Genomic DNA, 20434 nt, shown 5'->3' on the forward strand with positions numbered 1-20434 from the left:
GACATAAGGAGGAAGGGTAGTATACATACCAGTCTAATAGGTGATACTGGCAGAAGAATGTCTGTGCCTAATCAGGTAAAGAATGTGAGCGAGGCCAAACAGCAAAAATTAAGATGTTTGTACACCAATGCGAGGAGCCGAGGTAACAAAATGGAGGAACTAGAGCTAATGGTGCAGGAAGTGAAACCAGATATTATAGGGATAACAGAAACATGGTGGAATAGCAGTCATGACTGGACTACAGGTATTGAGGGGTATGTGCTGTTTAGGAAAGACCAAAATAAAGGCAAAGGTGGTGGAGTAGCATTGTATATCAATGATGAGGTTGAATGTAAAGAAATAAGAAGCGATGGAATGGATAAGACAGAGTCCGTCTGGGCAAAAATTACATTTGGGAAGAAAACTATTAGAGTCTCCCCTGGGATAGTGCTTGGGGTGTGCTATAGACCTCCGGGATCTAATTTGGATAGAGCCCTTTTTAATGAAGTAAATGCTAATGGGAATTGTGTGATCATGGGAGACTTTAACTTCCCAGATATAGACTGGAGGACAAGAGCTAGTAATGATAATAGGGCTCAGATTTTCCTGGATGCGATAGCTGATGGATTCCTTCATCAAGTATTTGCTGAACTGACTAGAGGGGATGCCATTTTAGATTTGGTTTTGGTGAGTAGTGAGGACCTCCTAGAAGAAATGGTTGTAGGGGATAATCTTGGTTCAAGTGGTCATGAGCTAATTCAGTTCAAACTGAACGGAAGGATTAAACAAAAATAAATCTGCGACTAGGGTTTCTGATTTCAAAAGGGCTGAATTTCAGAAATTAAGGAATTAGTTAGGGAAGTGGATTGGACTGAAGAATTTATGGATCTAAAGGCAGAGAAGGCCTGGGATTACTTTAAATCAAAGCTGCAGAAGCAATCAGAATTCTGCATCCCAAGAAAGGGGAAAAAAAAAAATCATAGGCAGGAGTTGTAGACCAAGCTGGATGAACAAGCATCTCAGAGAGCTGATTAAGAAAAAGCAGAAAGCATACAGGGAGTGGAAGATGGGAGGGATCATCAAGGAAAGCTACCTTATTGAGGTCAGAACAAGTAGGGATAAAGTCAGACAGGCTAAAAGTCAAGTAGAGTTGGACCTTGCAAAGGGAATTAGAACCAATAGTAAAAAGGTTCTATAGCCATATAAATAAGAAAAAAACGAAGAAAGAAAAAGTGGGACTGCTAAACACTGAGGATGGAGTGGAGGTCAAGGATAATCTAGGCATGGCCCAATATCTAAACAAATACTTTGCCTCAGTCTTTAATAAGGCTAAAGAGGATCTTAGGGATAATGGTAGCATGACAAATGGGAATGAGGATATGAGAGGTAGATATTTCCATATCTGAGGTAGAAGAGAAATTCGAACAGCTTAATAGGACTAAACTGCGTGCGCGCAGGGGGGCTGGGGTGGAGCAGGCAAATCTTCATCCAAGAATATTAAAGGAATTGGCACATGAAATTGCAAACCCATTAGCAAGAATTTTTCATGAATCTGTAAACTCAGGGGTTGTACCGTATGATTGGAGAATTGCTAACACAGTTCCTATTTTTAAGAAAGGAAAAAAAAAATGTGATCCAGGTAACTACAGGCCTGTTAGTTTGACATATGTAGTATGCAAGGTCTTGGAAAAAATTTTGAAGGAGAAAATAGTTAAGGACATTGAGGTCAATGGTAAATGGGACAAAATACAACATGGTTTTACAAAAAGGTAGATCGTGCCAAACCAACCTGATCTCCTTCTTTGAGAAAGTAACAGATTTTTTAGACAAAGGAAACACAGTGGATCTAATTTATCTCGATTTCAGTAAGGCGTTTGATACCGTGCCACATGGGGAATTATTAGTTATATTGGAAAAAATGGGGATCAATTGTGAAAATTGAAAGGTGGATAAGGAATTGATTAACAGGGAGACTACAGCGGGTCCTACTGGAAGGTGAACTGTCAGGCTGGAGGGAGGTTACCAGTGGAGTTCCTCAGGGATCAGTTTTGGGATCAATCTTATCTAATCTTTTTATTACTGAACTCAGCACAAAAAGTGGGAGTGCTAATAAAGTTTGTGGATGATACAAAGCTGGGAAGTATTGCCAATTTAGAGAAGGACCGGGATATCATACAGGAAGATCTGGATGACCTTGTAAACTAGAGTAATAGTAATAGGATGAAATTTAATAGTGAGAAGTGTAAGGTTATGCATTTAGGGATTAACAACAAGAATTTTAGTTATAAGCTGGGGACGCATCAATTAGAAGTAACAGAGGAGGAGAAGGACCTTGGAGTATTGGTTGATCCCAGGATGACTATGAGCCGCCAATGTGACATTGCCGTGAAAAAAGCTAATGTGGTCTTGGGATGTGTCAGGCGAGGTATTTCCAGTAGAGATAAGGAGGTTTTAGTACCGTTATACAAGGCACTGGTGAGACCTCACCTGGAATACTGTGTGCAGTTCCGGTCTCCCATGTTTAAGAAGGATGAATTCAAACTGAAACAGGTACAAAGAAGGACTACTAGGATGATCCGAGGAATGGAAAACTTGTCTTATGAAAGGAGACTCAAGGAGCTTGGCTTGTTTAGCCTAACTAAAAGAAGGTTGAGGGGAGATATGATTGCTCTCTATAAATATATCAGAGGGATAAATACCGGCGAGGGAGAGTAATTATTTAAGCTCAGTACCAATGTGGACACAAGAACAAACGGATATAAACTGGTCATTGGGAAGTTTAGACTTGAAATTAGATGAAGGTTTCTAACCATCGGAGGAGTGAAGTTTTGGAATAGCCTTCCAAGGGAAGCAGTGGGGGCAAAAGATCTATCTGGCTTTAAGATTAAACTTGATAAGTTTATGGAGGAGATGGTACAATGGGATAACAGGATTTTGGTAATTAATTGATCCTTAAATATTCATGGTAAATAGGCCTCATGGCTGTGTTGGGATGTTAGATGGGGTGGGATCTGAGTTACTACAGAAAATTCTTTCCTGGGTATCTGGCTGGTGAATCTTGCCCATATGCTCAGGGTTTAGCTGATTGCCATATTTGGGGTCGGGAAGGAATTGTCCTCTAGGGCCTCTTCCAATTTTTTCTGTTTTTCGCCTTCCTCTGTGGCATGGGTCACTTGCTGGAGGATCCTCTGCTCCTTGAAGTCTTTAAACCATGATTTGAGGACTTCATTAGCTCAGACGTAGGTGAGAGGTTTTTGGCAGGAGTGGGTGGGTGAGATTCTGTGGCCTGGGTTGTGCAGGAGGTCGGACTAGATGATCATAATGGTCCCTTCTGACCTTAGTATCTATGAATCTATAAATTATTTTTCTTGTATTATGTGCCAAAAAGTTAAATATTTTAGTAAAATTCTGTCAACTACAATAAGTTTATTTGATCAGTGTAAGATTGCCCATAATAAAAAAGCATGTGTGTAGCTGAATTCCAACACTTACCCAAGTAAGATTTCCAATGTACAACGCAATTCTCTTTCCAGTATATGTATAGACAACATTTGGTGCTGCTCCTTTACCTACGTCATCTCCAACTGATGGTGGGAGAGAGTCCATATAATCACGGTCCTCTGGGGCATCGCCATTATTTGCAGATGGAGAGATGACGTCATCATACAAATCTATCTGATCATGTCCACCATATTCAGCTTCCTAAAACACAAAAAAATATGCCGTAGATTACATATTACCTAAAATACTTTTAATATTTATTCAAAACAAATACTGCTCTAAAATGTCCCAGAGAATTAATCACACGAGGTAAGACAGACACATTTGAACCTGAAGTGCAACAGTATATCCCCTCCCTTGTGAAACAGTTTACGTCCCAATTTGATCTACATTCGAATGTATATAAATCTGAATGTTACGACTTCTGCTTTCTACTTTAAAAAAAATTCCACCAAACAGACAGAAAACTAACAAAAAGCCTACAGTTACTGCTTAATCCTACAATGATTTTGTTCTACTGATAGAGACAAACAAGAGAACACAAATCTTATTCTGAGAATGTTGCTGACATTAATGATGCTGGTAAGCAAAATAGCAGCATGTTAACGTCAGGTCTTATGCAAAAACAAAAGTAAATATTTTCCTATATTAAAAGGAACAGGTATGGAAAGTGGTTTGAGCTTTTACAAGAGTCCTGGCAATGAACACAACACGCAGCTAAATTTTTCAGAGATTGGATCTTAAACTTGATCCCTGATTCTCGAATACAGGGTCAGGAAGGGAGAACTTCATACTCTAATGATCCTACTTAATATAAAAGAGAAACGCTGTCTGTTTCCAAAGACAGCTATATCCCACTTTCTGGTATCACGGTGTCATCACAATAGGAGTTGAAATGGGAAATGAGTAAGAGGAGCAAAACCAAATCCATTTTTAATTGCGTTATCAGTCCACTTTAAGTTTAGACATTTTAACATTAAAATGGGCAATATACTCTTCTTTGCAATTAGCGAGCATATATTAAAAAAAATTCCTAGCTATAGCTCTAGTAATAAATTTATGAAAAGATTTAACCCAGAGTATTTTATCTAAATTGAAGACTCCTCTTGATGCAGCCATTTACATTTTTTAATCTCCATTTACAGTCGTATAAATGGACAACTTGGCAAATGAAGTTAGCATCTGACTTACTGGTCCCTCACCTGCAAAATCAGAGTGACAACACACTGGCATTACCTGTGCTACAATTATTATTATTTTAAAAGGGACTAGACCACTGCCTTAGGGCCCTGCCATAACAAACTCCCCTCATACCCTCGCATAACACGTCCGCTCCCCTTAAACCACTCCCCATGATGCTTTCCCCCACTTCAGGATTCTAGACCACAGGGCAGGAAAAGCTGGTTACATACACTTCATAAGAGGACAGTGTTTCCAGATGTTCTCAAAAAGAAAAGGAGTACTTGTGGCACCTTAGAGACTCACAAATTTATTTGAGCATAAGCTTTCGTGAGCTACAGCTCACTTCATCTGATGCATGCAGTGAAAAATACAGTAGGGGGATTTCATATACACAGAGAACATGAAACAATGGGTGTTACCATACACACTGTAAAGAGAGTGATCAGGTAAGGTGAGCTATTACCAACAGGAGGAAAAAAAAACAAAAAACCTTTTGTAGCAATAATCAAGGTGGGCCATTTCCAGCAGTTGACAAGAACGTGTAAGGAACAGTAGAGGGGAAAAACAAACATGGGGAAATAGTTTTACTTTGTGTAATGACATATCCACTCCCAGTCTTTATTCAAGACTAATTTAATGGTGTCCAGTTTGCAAATTAATTCCAATTCAGCAGTCTCTCATTGGAGTCTGGTTTTGAAGTCTTTTTGTTGTAATATTGCCACTTTTAGGTCTGTAATTGAGTGACCAGAGAAATTGAAGTGTTCTCCGACTGGTTTTTGAATGTTATAATTCTTCACGTCTGATTTGTGTTTTTACGTAAAGACTGTCCGGTTTGGCCAATGTACATGGCATTGCTGGCACATGATGGCATTGATAGATGTGATCACATTGGTAGATGTGCAGGTGAATGAGCCTCTGTGTGGCTGATAGTGTGGCCCTATGATTGTGTCCCCGAATAGATATGTGGACACAGTTGACAACGGGCTTTGTTGCAAGGATAGATTCCTGGGTTAGTGGTTTTGTTGTGTGGTTGCTGGTGAGTATTTGCTTCAGGTTACGGGGCTGTCTGTAAGCAAGGACTGGCCTGTCTCCCAAGATCTGTGAGAGTGATGGGTCGTCCTTCAGGATAGGTCGTAGATCCTTGATGATGCGTTGGAGAGGTTTCAGTTGGGGGCTGAAGGTGATGGCTAGTGGCGTTCTGTTATTCTCTTTGTTGGGCCTGTCCTGTAGTAGGTGACTTCTGGGTACTCTTCTGGCTCTATCAATCTGTTTCTTCACTTCAGCAGGTGGGTATTGCAGTTGTAAGAACGCTTGATAGAGATCTTGTAGGTGTTTGTCTCTGTCTGAGGGGTTGGAGCAAATGCAGTTGAACTGTAGAGCTTAGCTGTAGACAATGGATCGTGTGGTGTGGTCTGGATGAAAGCTAAAGGAATGTACATAAGTATAGCAGTCCACAGGTTTCCGGTATGGGGTGGTGTTTGTGTGACCATCGCTTATTAGCACTGTAGTGTCCAGGAAGTGGATCTCTTGTGTGGACTGGTCCAAGCTGAGGTTGATGGTGGGATGGAAATTGTTGAAATCATGGTGGAATTCCTCAAGGGCTTCTTTTCCATGGGTCCAGATGATGAAGATGTCATCAATATAGCGCAAGTAAAGTATGGGCATTAGGGGACAAGAGCTGAGGAAGCATTGTTCTAAGTCAGCCATAAAAATGTTGGCATACTGTGGGGCCACGCGGGTACCCATAGCAGTGCCGCTGATTTGAAGGTATACATTGTCCCCAAATGTGAAATATAGTTATGGGTGAGGACAAAGTCACAAAGTTCAGCCACCAGGTTTGCCGTGACATTATCGGGAATACTGTTCCTGATGGCTTGTAGTCCATCTTTGTGTGGAATGTTGGTGTAGAGGGCTTCTACATCCACAGTGGCCAGGATGGTGTTTTCAGAAAGATCACCGACGGATTCTAGTTTCCTCAGGAAGTCAGTGGTGTCTCCAAGATAGCTAGGAGTGCTGGTAGGTTGGCCCTGAGGAGGGAGCCTACGTAGCCAGACAATCCTGCTGTCAAGGTGCCAATGCCTGAGATGATGGGGCGTCCAGGATTTCCAGGTTTATGGAAACTCCAGGTGTTCTGTAAAGGAGTCAGTTGCACAACTACTAAAAATACCAAGTTATAACACCCATATTCTCCCTTGTGAAATCAACCTCCAAAATTCTCTTGGCAAAACAAATCTCCATCTACCCGAAGTTCTGTATTTTACAACAAGATCCCCCCCACATAAACCCCTTTCTACTATGTAAAATTCTGTTGTATCTTAACTTTTGTTTTTAAATATTTACTTCACCCACATATTGAGTCAGTAAATATATGAAGGCTGCATGCACCACCACAGTATTAACGGTCTTACAAATTCTAAAAGTCAAAGAGTCTGTTTCTTTCCCTCCTGATTGCTATTTTAAATTGCAGGAAAGCTAAATCAAAGTGGTGAATTTTGCACTTTGTTCTGAAAATTGGGTTCAAGATCATTTTAAATTCCTGCAGAAACAAGTTTCACATTTCTAGGCCAGCAGCTTTCAGTTCTGTCACCTGCATTTATAAGCCTTCACATGTTTTAGTAGTTCCACAGTTCCTGAGGAATGCAGCTGACATGGAAGTTTATAATTACTGAGAAGCAGCTTTTAAACCAGCTCATGCCAATGTCATGAGAGGCTTTGAGGATCAGTACTGTAACCCCAAGTTTGACTCGGTTCACTGGGTAGCCGGTGAAATGAGCAGAACATTGGGGTGATACGCTGTAAGCAATCTATGTTATTAAGTAGGTAAGCTGTTTCACTTTTAACTAATTGGACAATGTGGTACAATCGGAGAGTCAAGAGTTTTAGGCCAGAAGGGACCTCCTGTACTTAATATGCCACGTACGCTACCCAGCACCTGCACACTAAACACAACTGAAATTAGACCAAAATATTATAACCCACTGGAAACTAGATTATGTGTCACAGGCAGAGAACAGGAGGTACCAACATGCATCAGTGCTCCACAATCACGTACAATGTGTTGCAAGAATAAATGCAGAAAGTCATTAATGCATGGATCATTGTGGCCTAGTCCAAAACTGAGACCATGGGGTGCAGTCTCCTGGCCAGCTTCAGGTAGAAGAGCTCTTTTCCAGCAGCCATATTTATTGGGCATCCAGTAACAATGAAGATTCCAGCTGGCCCCACCCCAGGGAGGGTGTTAATGTGGTTCTGAGTTCTTTGAAGCATTATCTTCTCTCCACCAGCATCACCCTGTATTGCTCACATTTAGTATCAGTCATCTGCTCTTCGCTGACACTAGTGGTATGTCTACACAGCAAAAGCTGCGCGCTGACAAACATACCTGAGCTAGTGATGTGTATGGACTAGCCTACCCAAGCTAGCTTAAATCCAGCTAGTGTGGGTAACAATAGCGATGAAGCAACATGAGCTTCTGAATGGGCTAACAAGCCAAGTACAAACCCAGGATCCATGCCAGGCTTGTACTACATGTACTGAAGCCCAGAGTGCACTACCTTCACTGCTATATTACCTGTGCTAGCTAGATTCAAGCTAGATCTAGTAGGCTGGTCTTTGCACAATTTTTGCTATGCAGATATACCCTAAAACAGCTAAGGGATGGTATTCTTTGTATCTGACATAATGGTGTTGTCCATGTATTACTGGCATATGAATCTGTGTGTTGTCTCAAGATCTTCCCCAGGAAAAAAAGATTACTTATCTGTACAGGTGAGTCGCATCATTTAACTTACGCAAATTCAAATATACACACTTGGTGCAAAAAAAAAAAAAAAGAGAAAAAGAAAAACAAGATACCTGGAAATAGTGCGGGCAATTCTGCCCACCATTCCACTCAATAAGTGTATGCCCTGGAGTGAGCGTGAGATGGGAGACATGAATCTGCTGTTCCCTCAGTCGGTCTCAGTTTCCACGTGCCTCTCAGTGTGAGCATCTCGCCATGCCGACTGTGATTCTAGTGTTTAAAGACACGTATTTTTCATATAACATGGCTCCTAAACGCAAGCCAACTACTTCATCTGGTGCTCAACCGAAGAAACAGCGATCCGTTCCAAGGCTGGAGGAAAAACTTGCTGTGTTGGACTTATTGAGAGACGGTATGTCAGTCTCCAATGTGGTGCGTAAATATGGCTGCAACAAATCTAGCATCTGTGCTATCAAGATTCGAGAGAGAGAAATTCGTCAACCGTGGCATCCAATAACTGCTACGGTGATGAGCCAGGTGCATGATAAGACTTAAGTTTAATGCCTTTTTAGTCTTCACTAATGGCTGGAAGACATGAACTGTAAATGTGTGCTTATCGATGGCAACATGTTACAAGAAAAGGCTCTTAGCCTCTACGTGCTGTTCAAACCTCCAGCAGAAGAGGGACAGCCTTCTGATGAGAAGGAATTCAAAGCCAGCCAAGGTTGGCTTAACAGTTTTAGGAACCGCTTCAACCTCAAAAAAGTGCAGACTACTGGTGAAGCTGCATCTGCCAATGAAAAGGCAGCAAAAGCGTACACTGAACAACTAAAGAAAATCAAAAAAGAAAAGGGCTATCTTCCAGAACAAGTTTTTAATGCTGACGAGACTGGGCTCTTCTGGAAAAAAATGCCCAACCGCACTTACATTTCAAAGTCAGAAAGACAAGCCCCTGGCTTCAAAGCAGCTAAATACTGTGTTGTTTTGTGGCAATGCAGCTGGACATTTAATAAATCCAGGCTTGCTCTACAGGGCTGCAAATCCCCGTGCCCTAAAAGGCAAGAAAAAAAATCTCCTGCCTGTGTTCTGGCAATCAAATAAAAAGGCTTGGGTGACGGCAGTATTATTTCTGGATTGGTTCCACAAGTGTTTCATTCCGGAGGTCAAGTGGTACCTCGAAGAGAAAGGACTTGACTTTAAAGTGTTGCTGATCATAGATAATGCTCCTGGTCACCTTGCGGCACTCCACTTTGCGCATAACGACACTGAAGACGTCTTTCTCCCCCACCAATACCACCTCCATCCTCCAACCTCTCGACCAAGGCGTGATTCGCTGTTTCAAGGCCACGTACATGAGGCTTACATTCTCATGGATACGTAGCGCTATAGATGCTGATCCCAATCTTAATGGGATGGAGTGCTGGAAGTCCTTCAACATTGCCAATTGCATCACTTATATTAAACAGGCAATGTATGCAATCAAGCCTGAAATAGTCAATGCATGTTGGCGAAACCTATGGAAAGAATGTGTGAATGATTTTAAGGGTTTCCCAACCAGTGACAAAGAAGTGAAATGCATTGTTCAGGTGGCCAGGCAAGTGGGTGGTGATGGCTTTGTCGACATCCTTGAGGAAGAAATTGAATAATTGAGAGCCATAGAGAAACATGGACTAACGAAAGTTAGAGGAACTGATAAAATCGCCTACAGAAGACGAAGATGACGACAACGAACAGGAAGAGCCAGCAAGTTGGAATCTTTATAAATTTGCTGAAGTATTCCAGGCAGCGAAACACTTCAATGATTTAATTTCTGAATATCATCCCTCCGTGGAATGAAGCCTCAAAATCACATGTAGTATTACGGACTATTTGAGACTGTATCAAGAAAGGTTTGAGCAGCTCAAGAGACAACAGCAACAGTTGCTGATCACCACGTTTTTCAAGGAAAAACGACCAGCAGCAGATGAGCCTACGCAATCAACTTCTCGAGCTGAACCAGAGCCAACCACTTCGTCTACGACTCCCGCTCCGTTACCCAAGCTCTCCGTCACCTCCGTCTCCTGGATCGACATCAAGCCCTGACGACCCCCTGTAATTACCCCTGTAATTAAAAATACAGTACTGTAAAATTATATTTTGCATATGTACTTATTTATACTGTACATTACTGTATACATATTACTGTACTGGCTCGTATACACAAAACCATGTACAGTATACTGTACTTTATGGGCAATTAAGAGATTTTCAAGGGTCATTTTGACTATACGCCATTGTTGCCTTATGCACTGACTTTAGAACCTAAACCCCGCATAAGATGTGACTCCACTATATTGTAACTGATGTTCTTTGAGATGTGGTTGCACATACATATTCCACAGAGGAGAGTGCACCCAATATGTCAGAGCCAGAGAGTTTTCTGTAGCTGTACCTGTCAAGGAGACACACACACTGCACATCTTCATGGCTCCTCTCAAGGCTATATAAGGGAAATGGTGCCCCAATCCCCTAGAGTTCCTTTGCACCAGAATATGGTGACTCGGGATTCCGGTGCAGAGTGGTTACAAGATGGGTAAGTAACCATTTTTTCCTTCTTTGAGTGAATGTACGTGTGTTCCACTCAGATGACTCTCAGCAGTACCATTAGGAGGTGCGGCGCAGAGTCTATTTAAATAGGAACTGCAATACTGTTTTCCCAAAATTTGCTTTAGATCGTGAAGCAGTCATGATGGCATAAGGAATGAAGGTATGCACAGAGGACCAAGTAGCAGCCCTACAAATGTCTAGCATGGGGACATCCCATAGAAAAGCTAATGAAGTTGCTTGAGTTGAATGGGCTGACTGTCGTTGTAGAGGAGAGGTGTGAGCTATAGAACTGAGAAGGGCTCAGATGAATTCTACTTTCTATGTTAGGATTAATCTGGATTTTCCTTTTTTTCCAGGCTGAGTCCCACATAGTCAAAGAGACAAAACGATAAACAATGTGGTGGAGAACCTGATACTCAGATCTCCCTCACACTAACAGTTGCCTAGGTAAGGGAAAACGTGCATTCCTGTTCTCAAGTAGTCCACCACCACTACAATGAACTTGGTGCACATATGTGGCACTGACAGGTCAAACGGAAGTACTGTGTATTGATAGTGTTGGCCTGCTACTACAGATCCCAGAAACTTCCCATTACTTGGCACTATCATCGCATGGAAGAACAAGGAAAGCAAACCAGTAACTGTGATCTAGGATTGATGCCAGGGAAACCACGTACACGAACTTTTTGAGATTTCAAAAGTACAATATGGGTCTCAAACTTTTCTTCAACTTGAGGATCAGAAAATATCATAAGTAAAACTTCTTTCCCCAGTGTTGATGGGGAACTTCTTGTATGGCCCTTAAAGTGAACAGAGTCTGAACTTTTTGAAAAAATGAGGAGTACTTTTGTTGATACAGACTAACACGGCTACCACTCTAAAACCTGCATTTTTTGAAGAAGCAGTAACTCGTGAGATGAGTCCCTGAAAAGGGTAGGTGGATGGAGAGGAAATAGATAGAATATCCCAATTTTGTAGTGTTTAGGATCCAGTTGGCTCTCATTATGGCTTCCCAGCACTGAGAAAATGGGACAATCTTTCCCTAAATGAGAGGGTGAGGAGATGAGAGGAAGATCGCTGACAATTGCATCGCTGTCCTCAAATGGGCGGCTTCCACACAGCTGACTGAGGATAAGCTGGCTGACTCAAAGTGAAGTTGAAGGACCTCTGTCTCTGATGTTTGTGCTTCCCTCTCAAAAAATCATGTTGCCTTGGTGGATATCAAGACTGCATATAAAAATTGACAGGGATATTACTGTTGAGGGTCTATACTGACAAAAAGGGTAGCACAAGAGTCTTTAAATGAAAGTAGTTTCATTGTCAGTTCTTGTTTTCAGGCAACACCAAATCAAACAGAAGGTTCTCTATAGTTTGTTGGATGTCCAAAGCTATGTAACCAGGGGAGTCTCATTGTTATTGCAGAAGGCATCACCCTAGAACAGTGGTTCCCAAACTTTAACAACCTGTGAACCCCTTTCACTAAAATGTCAAGTCTCGCAAATCCCCTCTTAAAAATATTTTCTCCTTTACCCGAGTATAAATAAGCATGTCACAAAAATAAATTTTATATTTCCAAGATCACTGCTCTTATTATTATTAATCATTACAGTATTTTTATTACATTATGAAAACGGCAACACTCTTCCAAGATCTCAATTTCGTAGCTTGTATCAGTTTGAATAAGCCTGTTGTAAGACAAGGCTCCTATGTTTCATCAAGGAGTATCAGATGTGAAACAGCATGAAGGTATTTAAGAAGCCAACCCAAAGAGTTCCTCCTGCACAAGCATTCAGGTCTTGAGCAGTCCAGGCAAACAACTCATGTTACAACAAAGCTTAAACTTGTTCTTCATCATAATTTTAAAAACAATAGTAGCTGCCTATTTAATTTTAAAAACAGCAAAAAATATCCATCTCCCTTTCCATTTTTTTTATAAGGAGTCTTGAAGTTTAAATCTCCTTAGTGTGATAGATATGCTTGTTTTGATCTGCTTAGCTCTTGGAAGTCTAGGAGCTCCGGGCTGCTGGCCCCAGGGTGTCCGGGGTTCCTAGGGACATCTCTATCTACCATTAGGGAATTTTCCCACCCAAGAATCCCCTGTAACATTTTGCGAACCCCAGTTTGGGAATCACTGCCCTAGAACAAGGGCCCATGATGTCAGGAGCAGGCTGGGTGAGGTCTTGTCCTCCCTTGCATCCTTTGGTAGTTTACGAGTAAAACCTGGACATTAACTCCTATTTACAAAGTCATATCCAGCTAACAGTGCCTGTTAGTTCGCTATACGCATCTGGAGAGAAGAGGTATAGTACATTTCACTCTCAAACTAATCCAATCTCTTGGGCTCTTTTTCTTTGGGAGCTGATTTAAATCTCCCGACATGCTCTCTCATTGGCAGCCATAATTATAAGAGAGTTTAGGGAATAAAAGCACTTGAACCAACTTATTGGAATATGATGTTTATTTGTACACTTAGGAGCTAAGGAGGCTAGCATGTACCATAAAGCATTTTCCAGTTCTAGAAGATCGTCATTAAATGGGAGGGCATCCCTCCCCAAAGGAGTCATCTCAAGGAAGTCCAAAAGCCTGTGAGTGTTCAATTGTACTAGATCAACTTGCATGACTAAAGGAATCCTCAAAAGGGACTTGGTGATGTAAGACTTAAAATCTTCTGGAACGAGAGAAGAGGAGTCCAGAATCATTGAATCATCAAGTGAGAAGGAAGACAGGCCAACAGGAGCTGATGGATCCTCCTGAGGTAAAACCCATTCTTCCTGCATTGATTCCTCCTGCAGCACTAGCTGCTCAGTGTCCAGCTTTCAACCAAAGTGGCTCTGGAAGCTGCTTTGCTTATGGTATGGCAATGTTCCTTTCAACTGGGCCAGTGATTGAGACCTGGGGGATAGGGATACATGTTCCAAAAATGCCAATGCAGGAAAGCATAAGGCATGGGAAGCCAGTAGGTACCAGTCCACAATGCTTTCTTTGCTGTATAACCAATCCCACTCCTGGTACTGGCGCTCTCCTTTTGGGGGCAGACTAAAACATTTTCTAGACAAACTGTGCCTAGAATGGGATGGCAAAGTGCTGGAGGACTTCGAAAAAACGGTTACCTACCTTTTCTAACTGTTTGCTGCCTCATAAGCTTGTGGGGTCATTGGTATCAATAATGTTGGCACCAAAACATAATCCATTGGTATTAGACTCAATGGCTGTTCCATGAACAGGAGTGGAGTTGATGGTACAGCACCAACATCTTCTCCCCAGTACTATGCAGGGAGGCAGGTCAATGGCCAACCCTACCTTGAGTACCTGAACAATCCCAGTTATGTTCCATGTCCTTTGAAGAAGAAGAGTCTTTTTTCAACTTCAAGTAGCTCCAGCCTATCTCCTTTCAGGGAAGCTCTGGAGAGCAAGACCAACCCTCTTTCTTCATGGAAAGAAATCTGAATCCAGAGATCACTGCAGCCTCAGTAGCAAACTGCAGGCAGGTGGCAGGGTGTGTGGTCGAGGGCTCGGAGGCTGAGAAAGCACTCATCGCCTGCTCCATGAGTAATCTGAGTTGCAGATCTCTGGAAATCTGCATTCTTTTCTTGAAATAATGCCAGATACTGCTTTTCTTAATGTGTCTCTTGCTGAGACACAAAAGACAACCCATGCGGAGGTCTCCATCAGGACAGACAACCCACACAACAGGCAGTGCTAAAGGCCCAGTGAGCACTGCATGCCACCAGTCCCTAGAATCAAAGACTAATTACTAAAATAACAAATAAAATAAAACAAAAGAAAAGAAACAACTATTGGATAGTAACCACTAAAGCTTGTCTCTCTCACAAACAGAAGATGGTTCAATATTATGTCACTCACCTTGTGTCTCTATTTACAGAAAAGGTAGAGCTAAACTCACTGACTACACAGAAGAAGAATCGTGCAGCAAACTGCCCCGGGAGCTCAGACCACTGGGAGCAAGAAGGAACTGAGGGGGTTGGGGCAGCAACAACTTATACAGCTTCAGGAGGGGCCATGAAGATGTGCCATCCCTATGGGTACTGCTGCAGAAAACTCTGGGCTCCAGTACACTGGGACCACACACACCTGTGCAATCACTCAAAGAAGAACTTTGCATGTTAAACAGGGTGAAAGAAGAATTAAGTCTCCTGGAACTCCAGAAGAGATGGTCCTAGAGGTGACAGCTGTTGTTCACCTAAGCACTTTGGTCTTGGAACTGAAATTAATTAGAGTAGTCTCAGTGCATTCCCATTCACCCCTAAAACATCTCTAAGGCATGACTGCTGTATTTCATGACAGACAGGATGATAAAGCCAATCAGATGCTGCAACTCTATATCACATTTTTCCTTTCCTCATCAAAAATCTAAAATGTCAAATTAAAATTTTAACATTTTCTTGCCCCAATAGTCAACAAATCAAACACAATGTTGCCCCCTTAAATCAGTTTTGTGGAAAACATTTCAGCCCACCAAACCAGTAGCAACAGAGATATGAAATTCCATCCTTCTCCCTTCAACTCAATTATATGTTAATTTCACATAATAACTGGGACTTTTTAGATATTAAATAAAATAATCTAAGAAATGCTTGACAAAATCTAGGATTTTTTCCTGCTTTACCATTTTTAACATACCATCCCCTCTCCATTTTTTCCAAACAAAACAGCTTTTTCTCTCCCCACTTATTTTCCAGAGTAGGACTTTACCACCACATTCACTTGACTGAACAGAGAAGGAAGAAATAAGGGCAAAAACAAGAATGAGCTGGACAGGCAAAGAAAAATCTGTTCTCCTGTGTAGACGTGGCAGAGTGGTTTAGCCTCCATGCAGGACAACAAGCAAGACATTATTTCATTTAATATTTTCTAAACCTGCCATTTCACATGCCCTTGCTCAATGTGTCTCATTTTAGGACTCAAGGCTGCAAGTTACTTTATGCAGACAGACCCCTATGCCCATCCAGAATTACAAGGACTTTGTTATGGATCCACATGGAAGAGCCGGCTGGATGACAGTTGTCATAAATATAAAGGGAAGGGTAAACCCCTTTGAAATCCCTCCTGGCCAGGGGAAAGCTCCTCTCACCTGTAAAGGGTTAAGAAGCTAAAGGTAACCTCGCTGGCACCTGACCAAAATGACCAATGAGGAGACAAGATACTTTCAAAAGCTGGGAGGAGGGAGAGAAACAAGGGGGGTCTGTGTCTGTCTGTAGTCGTCTTGGCCAGGGACAGAACAGGAATGGAGGCTTAGAACTTTTAGTAAGTAATCTAGCTAGGTATGTGTTAGATTATGATTTCTTTAAATGGCTGAGAAAAGAATTGTGCTGAATAGAATAACTATTTCTGTCTGTATATCTTTTTTGTAACTTAAGGGTTTGCCTAGAGGGGTTCTCTATGTTTTTGAATCTAATTACCCTGTAAGATATCTACCATCCTGATTTTACAGGGGGGATTTCTTTATTTCTATTTACTGCTATTTTTTATTAAAAGTCTTCTTGAAAAAAACTGAATGCTTTTTCATTGTTCTCAGATCCAAGGGTTTGGGTCTGTGGTCACCTATGCAAATTGGTGAGGCTTTTTATCCAACATTTCCCAGGAGGGGGGGGGGGTGCAAGTGTTGGGAGGATTGTTCATTGTTCTTAAGATCCAAGGGTCTGGGTCTGTAGTCACCTAGGCAAATTGGTGAGGCTTTTTACCAAACCTTGTCCAGGAAGTGGGGTGCAAGGTTTTGGGAAGTATTTTGGGGGGAAAGACGCGTCCAAACAGCTCTTCCCCAGTAACCAGTATTAGTTTGGTGGTGGTAGCGGCCATTCCAAGGATAACGGGTGTAATATTTTGTACCTTGGGGAAGTTTTGACCTAAGCTGGTAAAGCTTAGGAGGTTTTTCATGCAGGTCCCCACATCTGTACCCTAGAGTTCAGAGTGGGGGAGGAACCTTGACATGGTGGCACAGTGGTGGGATTAACCTGAAATCATTTGAGATCCAGTTGAGATTTTTTGAACTAGAAATACAGATTTTAAAAAGGAAATTTTTTTTTCCTTTGGAAAGAAAGTCCAGAAAGCAGCTTTGAAACTGAAAGCAGCTTGGTTTCTCTCTGCTTTGTGGCCAAGCAGAGACAAAAGGGGATTATCTTGTGAATTGCAGGTTTTCTTTGCCTGGAGGCAGGGTACTTAACTCCTGCAGGGAAATTCAGTCTTCCAACCCAGAGGTTTTTTTTTTTCTTTTCTTCCTAAAAGTAAATAGGGGGGGTGTGCTCTACCCATTTGCCTGGAGACAGAAGTGGCAGGGTTTTTTTTAGGATTTTGATTTTTTTGTTTTGTTTTACAAGGAGCACAGGTTTGAAAAGAAATTTTTTTTTTCTTTCCTTTGGGCTGGGTAAGCAGGTTTCCAAGTAGTTGGAGGTTTTTTGCTTTAATTTGGGCCCAGAGCAGAGACAAGGGAATTGTCTTTTTCTGTAGGCTGACAATCACTATCAGAGAATAGGTATTCTATTCTAGCACAGCAAAATTTTACAGCCAAGTTTTGTTTGTTTATTTCTAAACCTCGGGTGTAAAGTTAGTAAAAACAGAGAGGTTAGAATGGCAAAATCCGCGGCTCGACTACAGCTCGAATTAGCCAAATTTCAGGCTGAGGAAAGACAAAGGGAACATGAAAGACAGATAGAACTCATGCAGCTGAAGAAGGAACAAGAAAGGGAGGCAGAACAACACCAAGAGGCTGCCCACAAGAGGGAAATGGAGGCAAGGAAGCATGTGGAGGAGGAGAGGGAAAAAGAGAGGAAGCAAGTGGAGGAGGAGAAGGAAAAAGAGAGGAAGCATGTGGAGGAGATGGAGAGGATAAAGGCCCAGCAGAATATACCAACGAACCCTAGCAATCCTTCTCCGGGTACCACTTCCCATCCCAGAAAGTTCCCCACCTACAAGGCAGGTGATGATACTGAGGCCTTCTTAGAAAACTTCGAAAGGGCCTGCCTTGGGTACAACATCTCTACTGACCAATACATGGTAGAGCTGAGGCCGCAGCTCAGTGGACCCTTAGCTGAGGTGGCAGCTGAAATGCCTAAAGAACACATGAACAAGTATGAACTGTTTAAATCCAAGGCGAGAGTCAGAATGGGGATAACACCCGAGCAGTCTCGTCGGAGGTTCAGAGCCCTAAGGTGGAAACCAGACATGTCATTTACCCGACATGCCTAACACATTGTAAAACATTGGGATGCCTGGATATCAGGAGCAAGTGTTGAATCTCCAGTAAATTTGCCCTTCCTAATGCAAATGGAACAATTCTTAGAGGGTGTTCCTGAGGAAATAGAAAGATACATCCTAGATGGGAAACCCAAAACTGTAATTGAGGCAGGAGAGATTGGAGCCAGATGGGTGGAAGTGGCAGAGAAGAAGAAAACTGGTCGCAGTTGGAGCGGAGACCAGAAGGGACCACCCCAGACCACACCCTATTACCGGGGGCCGCCCAAAGCCCCACCTACCTCCCAAAGAACCCTCCAGACCCCTTATCGTCCCACCACCCCGTTCTCCAGCAACCCTCCTCGCCCCGGTGACCCGTCAGCTGGACAATGTTTTAAGTGTAACGAGCTGGGGCATGTAAAGGCCAACTGCCCCAAGAACCCCAACAGATTACAGTTCATTGCACCGGAATCACACCAGAGGTCCACAGGCCCAGATACCTCCCAGATACCCTTGGAGCGGAGGGAAACTGTGAGTGTGGGCGGGAAGAAGGTCACCGCGTGGAGGGACACCGGAGCACAAGTGTCAGCTATCCATGCTTCCTTAGTGGACCCCAATTTAATCAACCCAGAGATCCAAGTGACGATTCAACCGTTCAAGTCCAACTCTTTCAATTTGCCTACAGCCAAGTTGCCTGTCCAGTACAAGGGCTGGTCAGGAATGTGGACTTTTGCAGTCTATGATGATTATCCCATCCCCATGCTGTTGGGGGAAGACTTGGCCAATCATGTGAAGCAGGCCAAGAGGGTGGGAATGGTCACCCGCAGCCAGGCTAAACAAGCCGTGAGGCCTAGCTCTGTTCCGGAAACTTCTATCAGGACCCAGTCAGAGGTGATGGACCTGGACCCCAGGCCAATGTCTGCAACAGCAGTAGTGGATCCAGTCCCAGAGACCCAGACGGAACCAGTCCCAGAACCGGAACCAGCCGAACAACCAACACCAGACCCCGTGTCGGCACTGAATCCAGTACTTGCAACCTCAACACCAGAGGGCCCCACCGAACCTGAACTGGCAGCAGCCGATAACCCGACCCAAGAGGCTCAGCCGGAGCCTGAATCCCAACATAGTGCACCAGCGGAGAGCGGTTCACAGTCAACAGAAACAGCTCCATCCCCTATATCGCTTCCAGAGGGACCAAGCCTAGGTCCACAATCCCATGAGGAACTGATGTCTCCAGCATCAAGGGAACAGTTCCAGACCGAACAGGAAGCAGATGAAAGCCTCCAGAGAGCTTGGACGGCGGCACGGAGCAACCCACCGCCTCTCAGCTCTTCTAATCGATCCAGGTTTGTTATAGAAAGAGGACTTTTATACAAGGAAACTCTTTCTGGTGGACACCAGGAAGACTGGCATCCTCAGAAACAGTTGGTAGTTCCAACTAAATACCGGGCCAAGCTCTTGAGCTTAGCCCACGATCACCCTAGTGGCCATGCTGGGGTGAACAGGACCAAAGACCGTTTGGGGGGATCATTCCACTGGGAGGGAATGGGCAAGGATGTTTCTACCTATGTCCAGTCTTGTGAGGTGTGCCAAAGAGTGGGAAAACCCCAAGACCAGCTCAAAGCCCCTCTCCAGCCACTCCCCATCATTGAAGTTCCATTTCAGCGAGTAGCTGTGGATATTCTGGGTCCTTTTCCGAAAAAGACACCCAGAGGAAAGCAGTACATACTGACTTTCATGGATTTTGCCACCCGATGGCCGGAAGCATAGCTCTAAGCAACACCAGGGCTAAAAGTGTATGCCAGGCACTAGCAGACATTTTTGCCAGGGTAGGTTGGCCCTCCGACATCCTCACAGATGCAGGGACTAATTTCCTGGCAGGAACTATGAAAAACCTTTGTGAAGCTCATGGGGTAAATCACTTGGTTGCCACTCCTTACCACCATCAAACAAATGGCATGGTGGAGAAGTTTAATGGAACTTTGGGGGCCATGATAGGTAAATTTGTAAATGAGCACTCCAATGATTGGGACCTAGTGTTGCAGCAGTTGCTCTTTGCCTACAGAGCTGTACCACATCCCAGTTTAGGGTTTTCCCCATTTGAACTTGTATATGGCCGTGAGTTTAAGGGGCCATTGCAGTTGGTGAAGCAGCAATGGGAGGGATTTACACCTTCTCCAGGAACTAACATTCTGGACTTTGTAACCAACCTACAAAACACCCTCCGAACCTCTTTAGACCTTGCTAGAGAAAACT

General features: G+C 43.0%; 1 protein-coding gene and 1 long non-coding RNA gene across 7 annotated transcripts in view; one reads left to right on the forward strand and one right to left on the reverse strand.

Moving 5' to 3' along the window:
* Positions 1–14996, forward strand: part of LOC125630207 (uncharacterized) — a 56943-nt gene extending 41947 nt beyond the window's left edge. The window contains exons 2-3 of the long non-coding RNA XR_007354591.2: positions 11347–11437; positions 14874–14996. This is a non-coding gene — a long non-coding RNA (uncharacterized LOC125630207). The remainder of the gene's footprint in view (positions 1–11346; positions 11438–14873) is intronic.
* Positions 1–20434, reverse strand: part of CPSF6 (cleavage and polyadenylation specific factor 6) — an 88430-nt gene that overhangs the window by 54735 nt on the left and 13261 nt on the right. For all 6 annotated transcript variants that reach the window (XM_048835818.2, XM_048835820.1, XM_048835819.1 and 3 more), the window contains exon 2: positions 3472–3681. In XM_048835818.2, coding sequence (XP_048691775.1) covers positions 3472–3681 — 210 coding nt within the window. The remainder of the gene's footprint in view (positions 1–3471; positions 3682–20434) is intronic.

This window comes from Caretta caretta, chromosome 1 (genome assembly GCF_965140235.1).
Source record: "Caretta caretta isolate rCarCar2 chromosome 1, rCarCar1.hap1, whole genome shotgun sequence".
In the NCBI taxonomy this organism is placed as follows: domain Eukaryota; kingdom Metazoa; phylum Chordata; order Testudines; family Cheloniidae; genus Caretta; species Caretta caretta.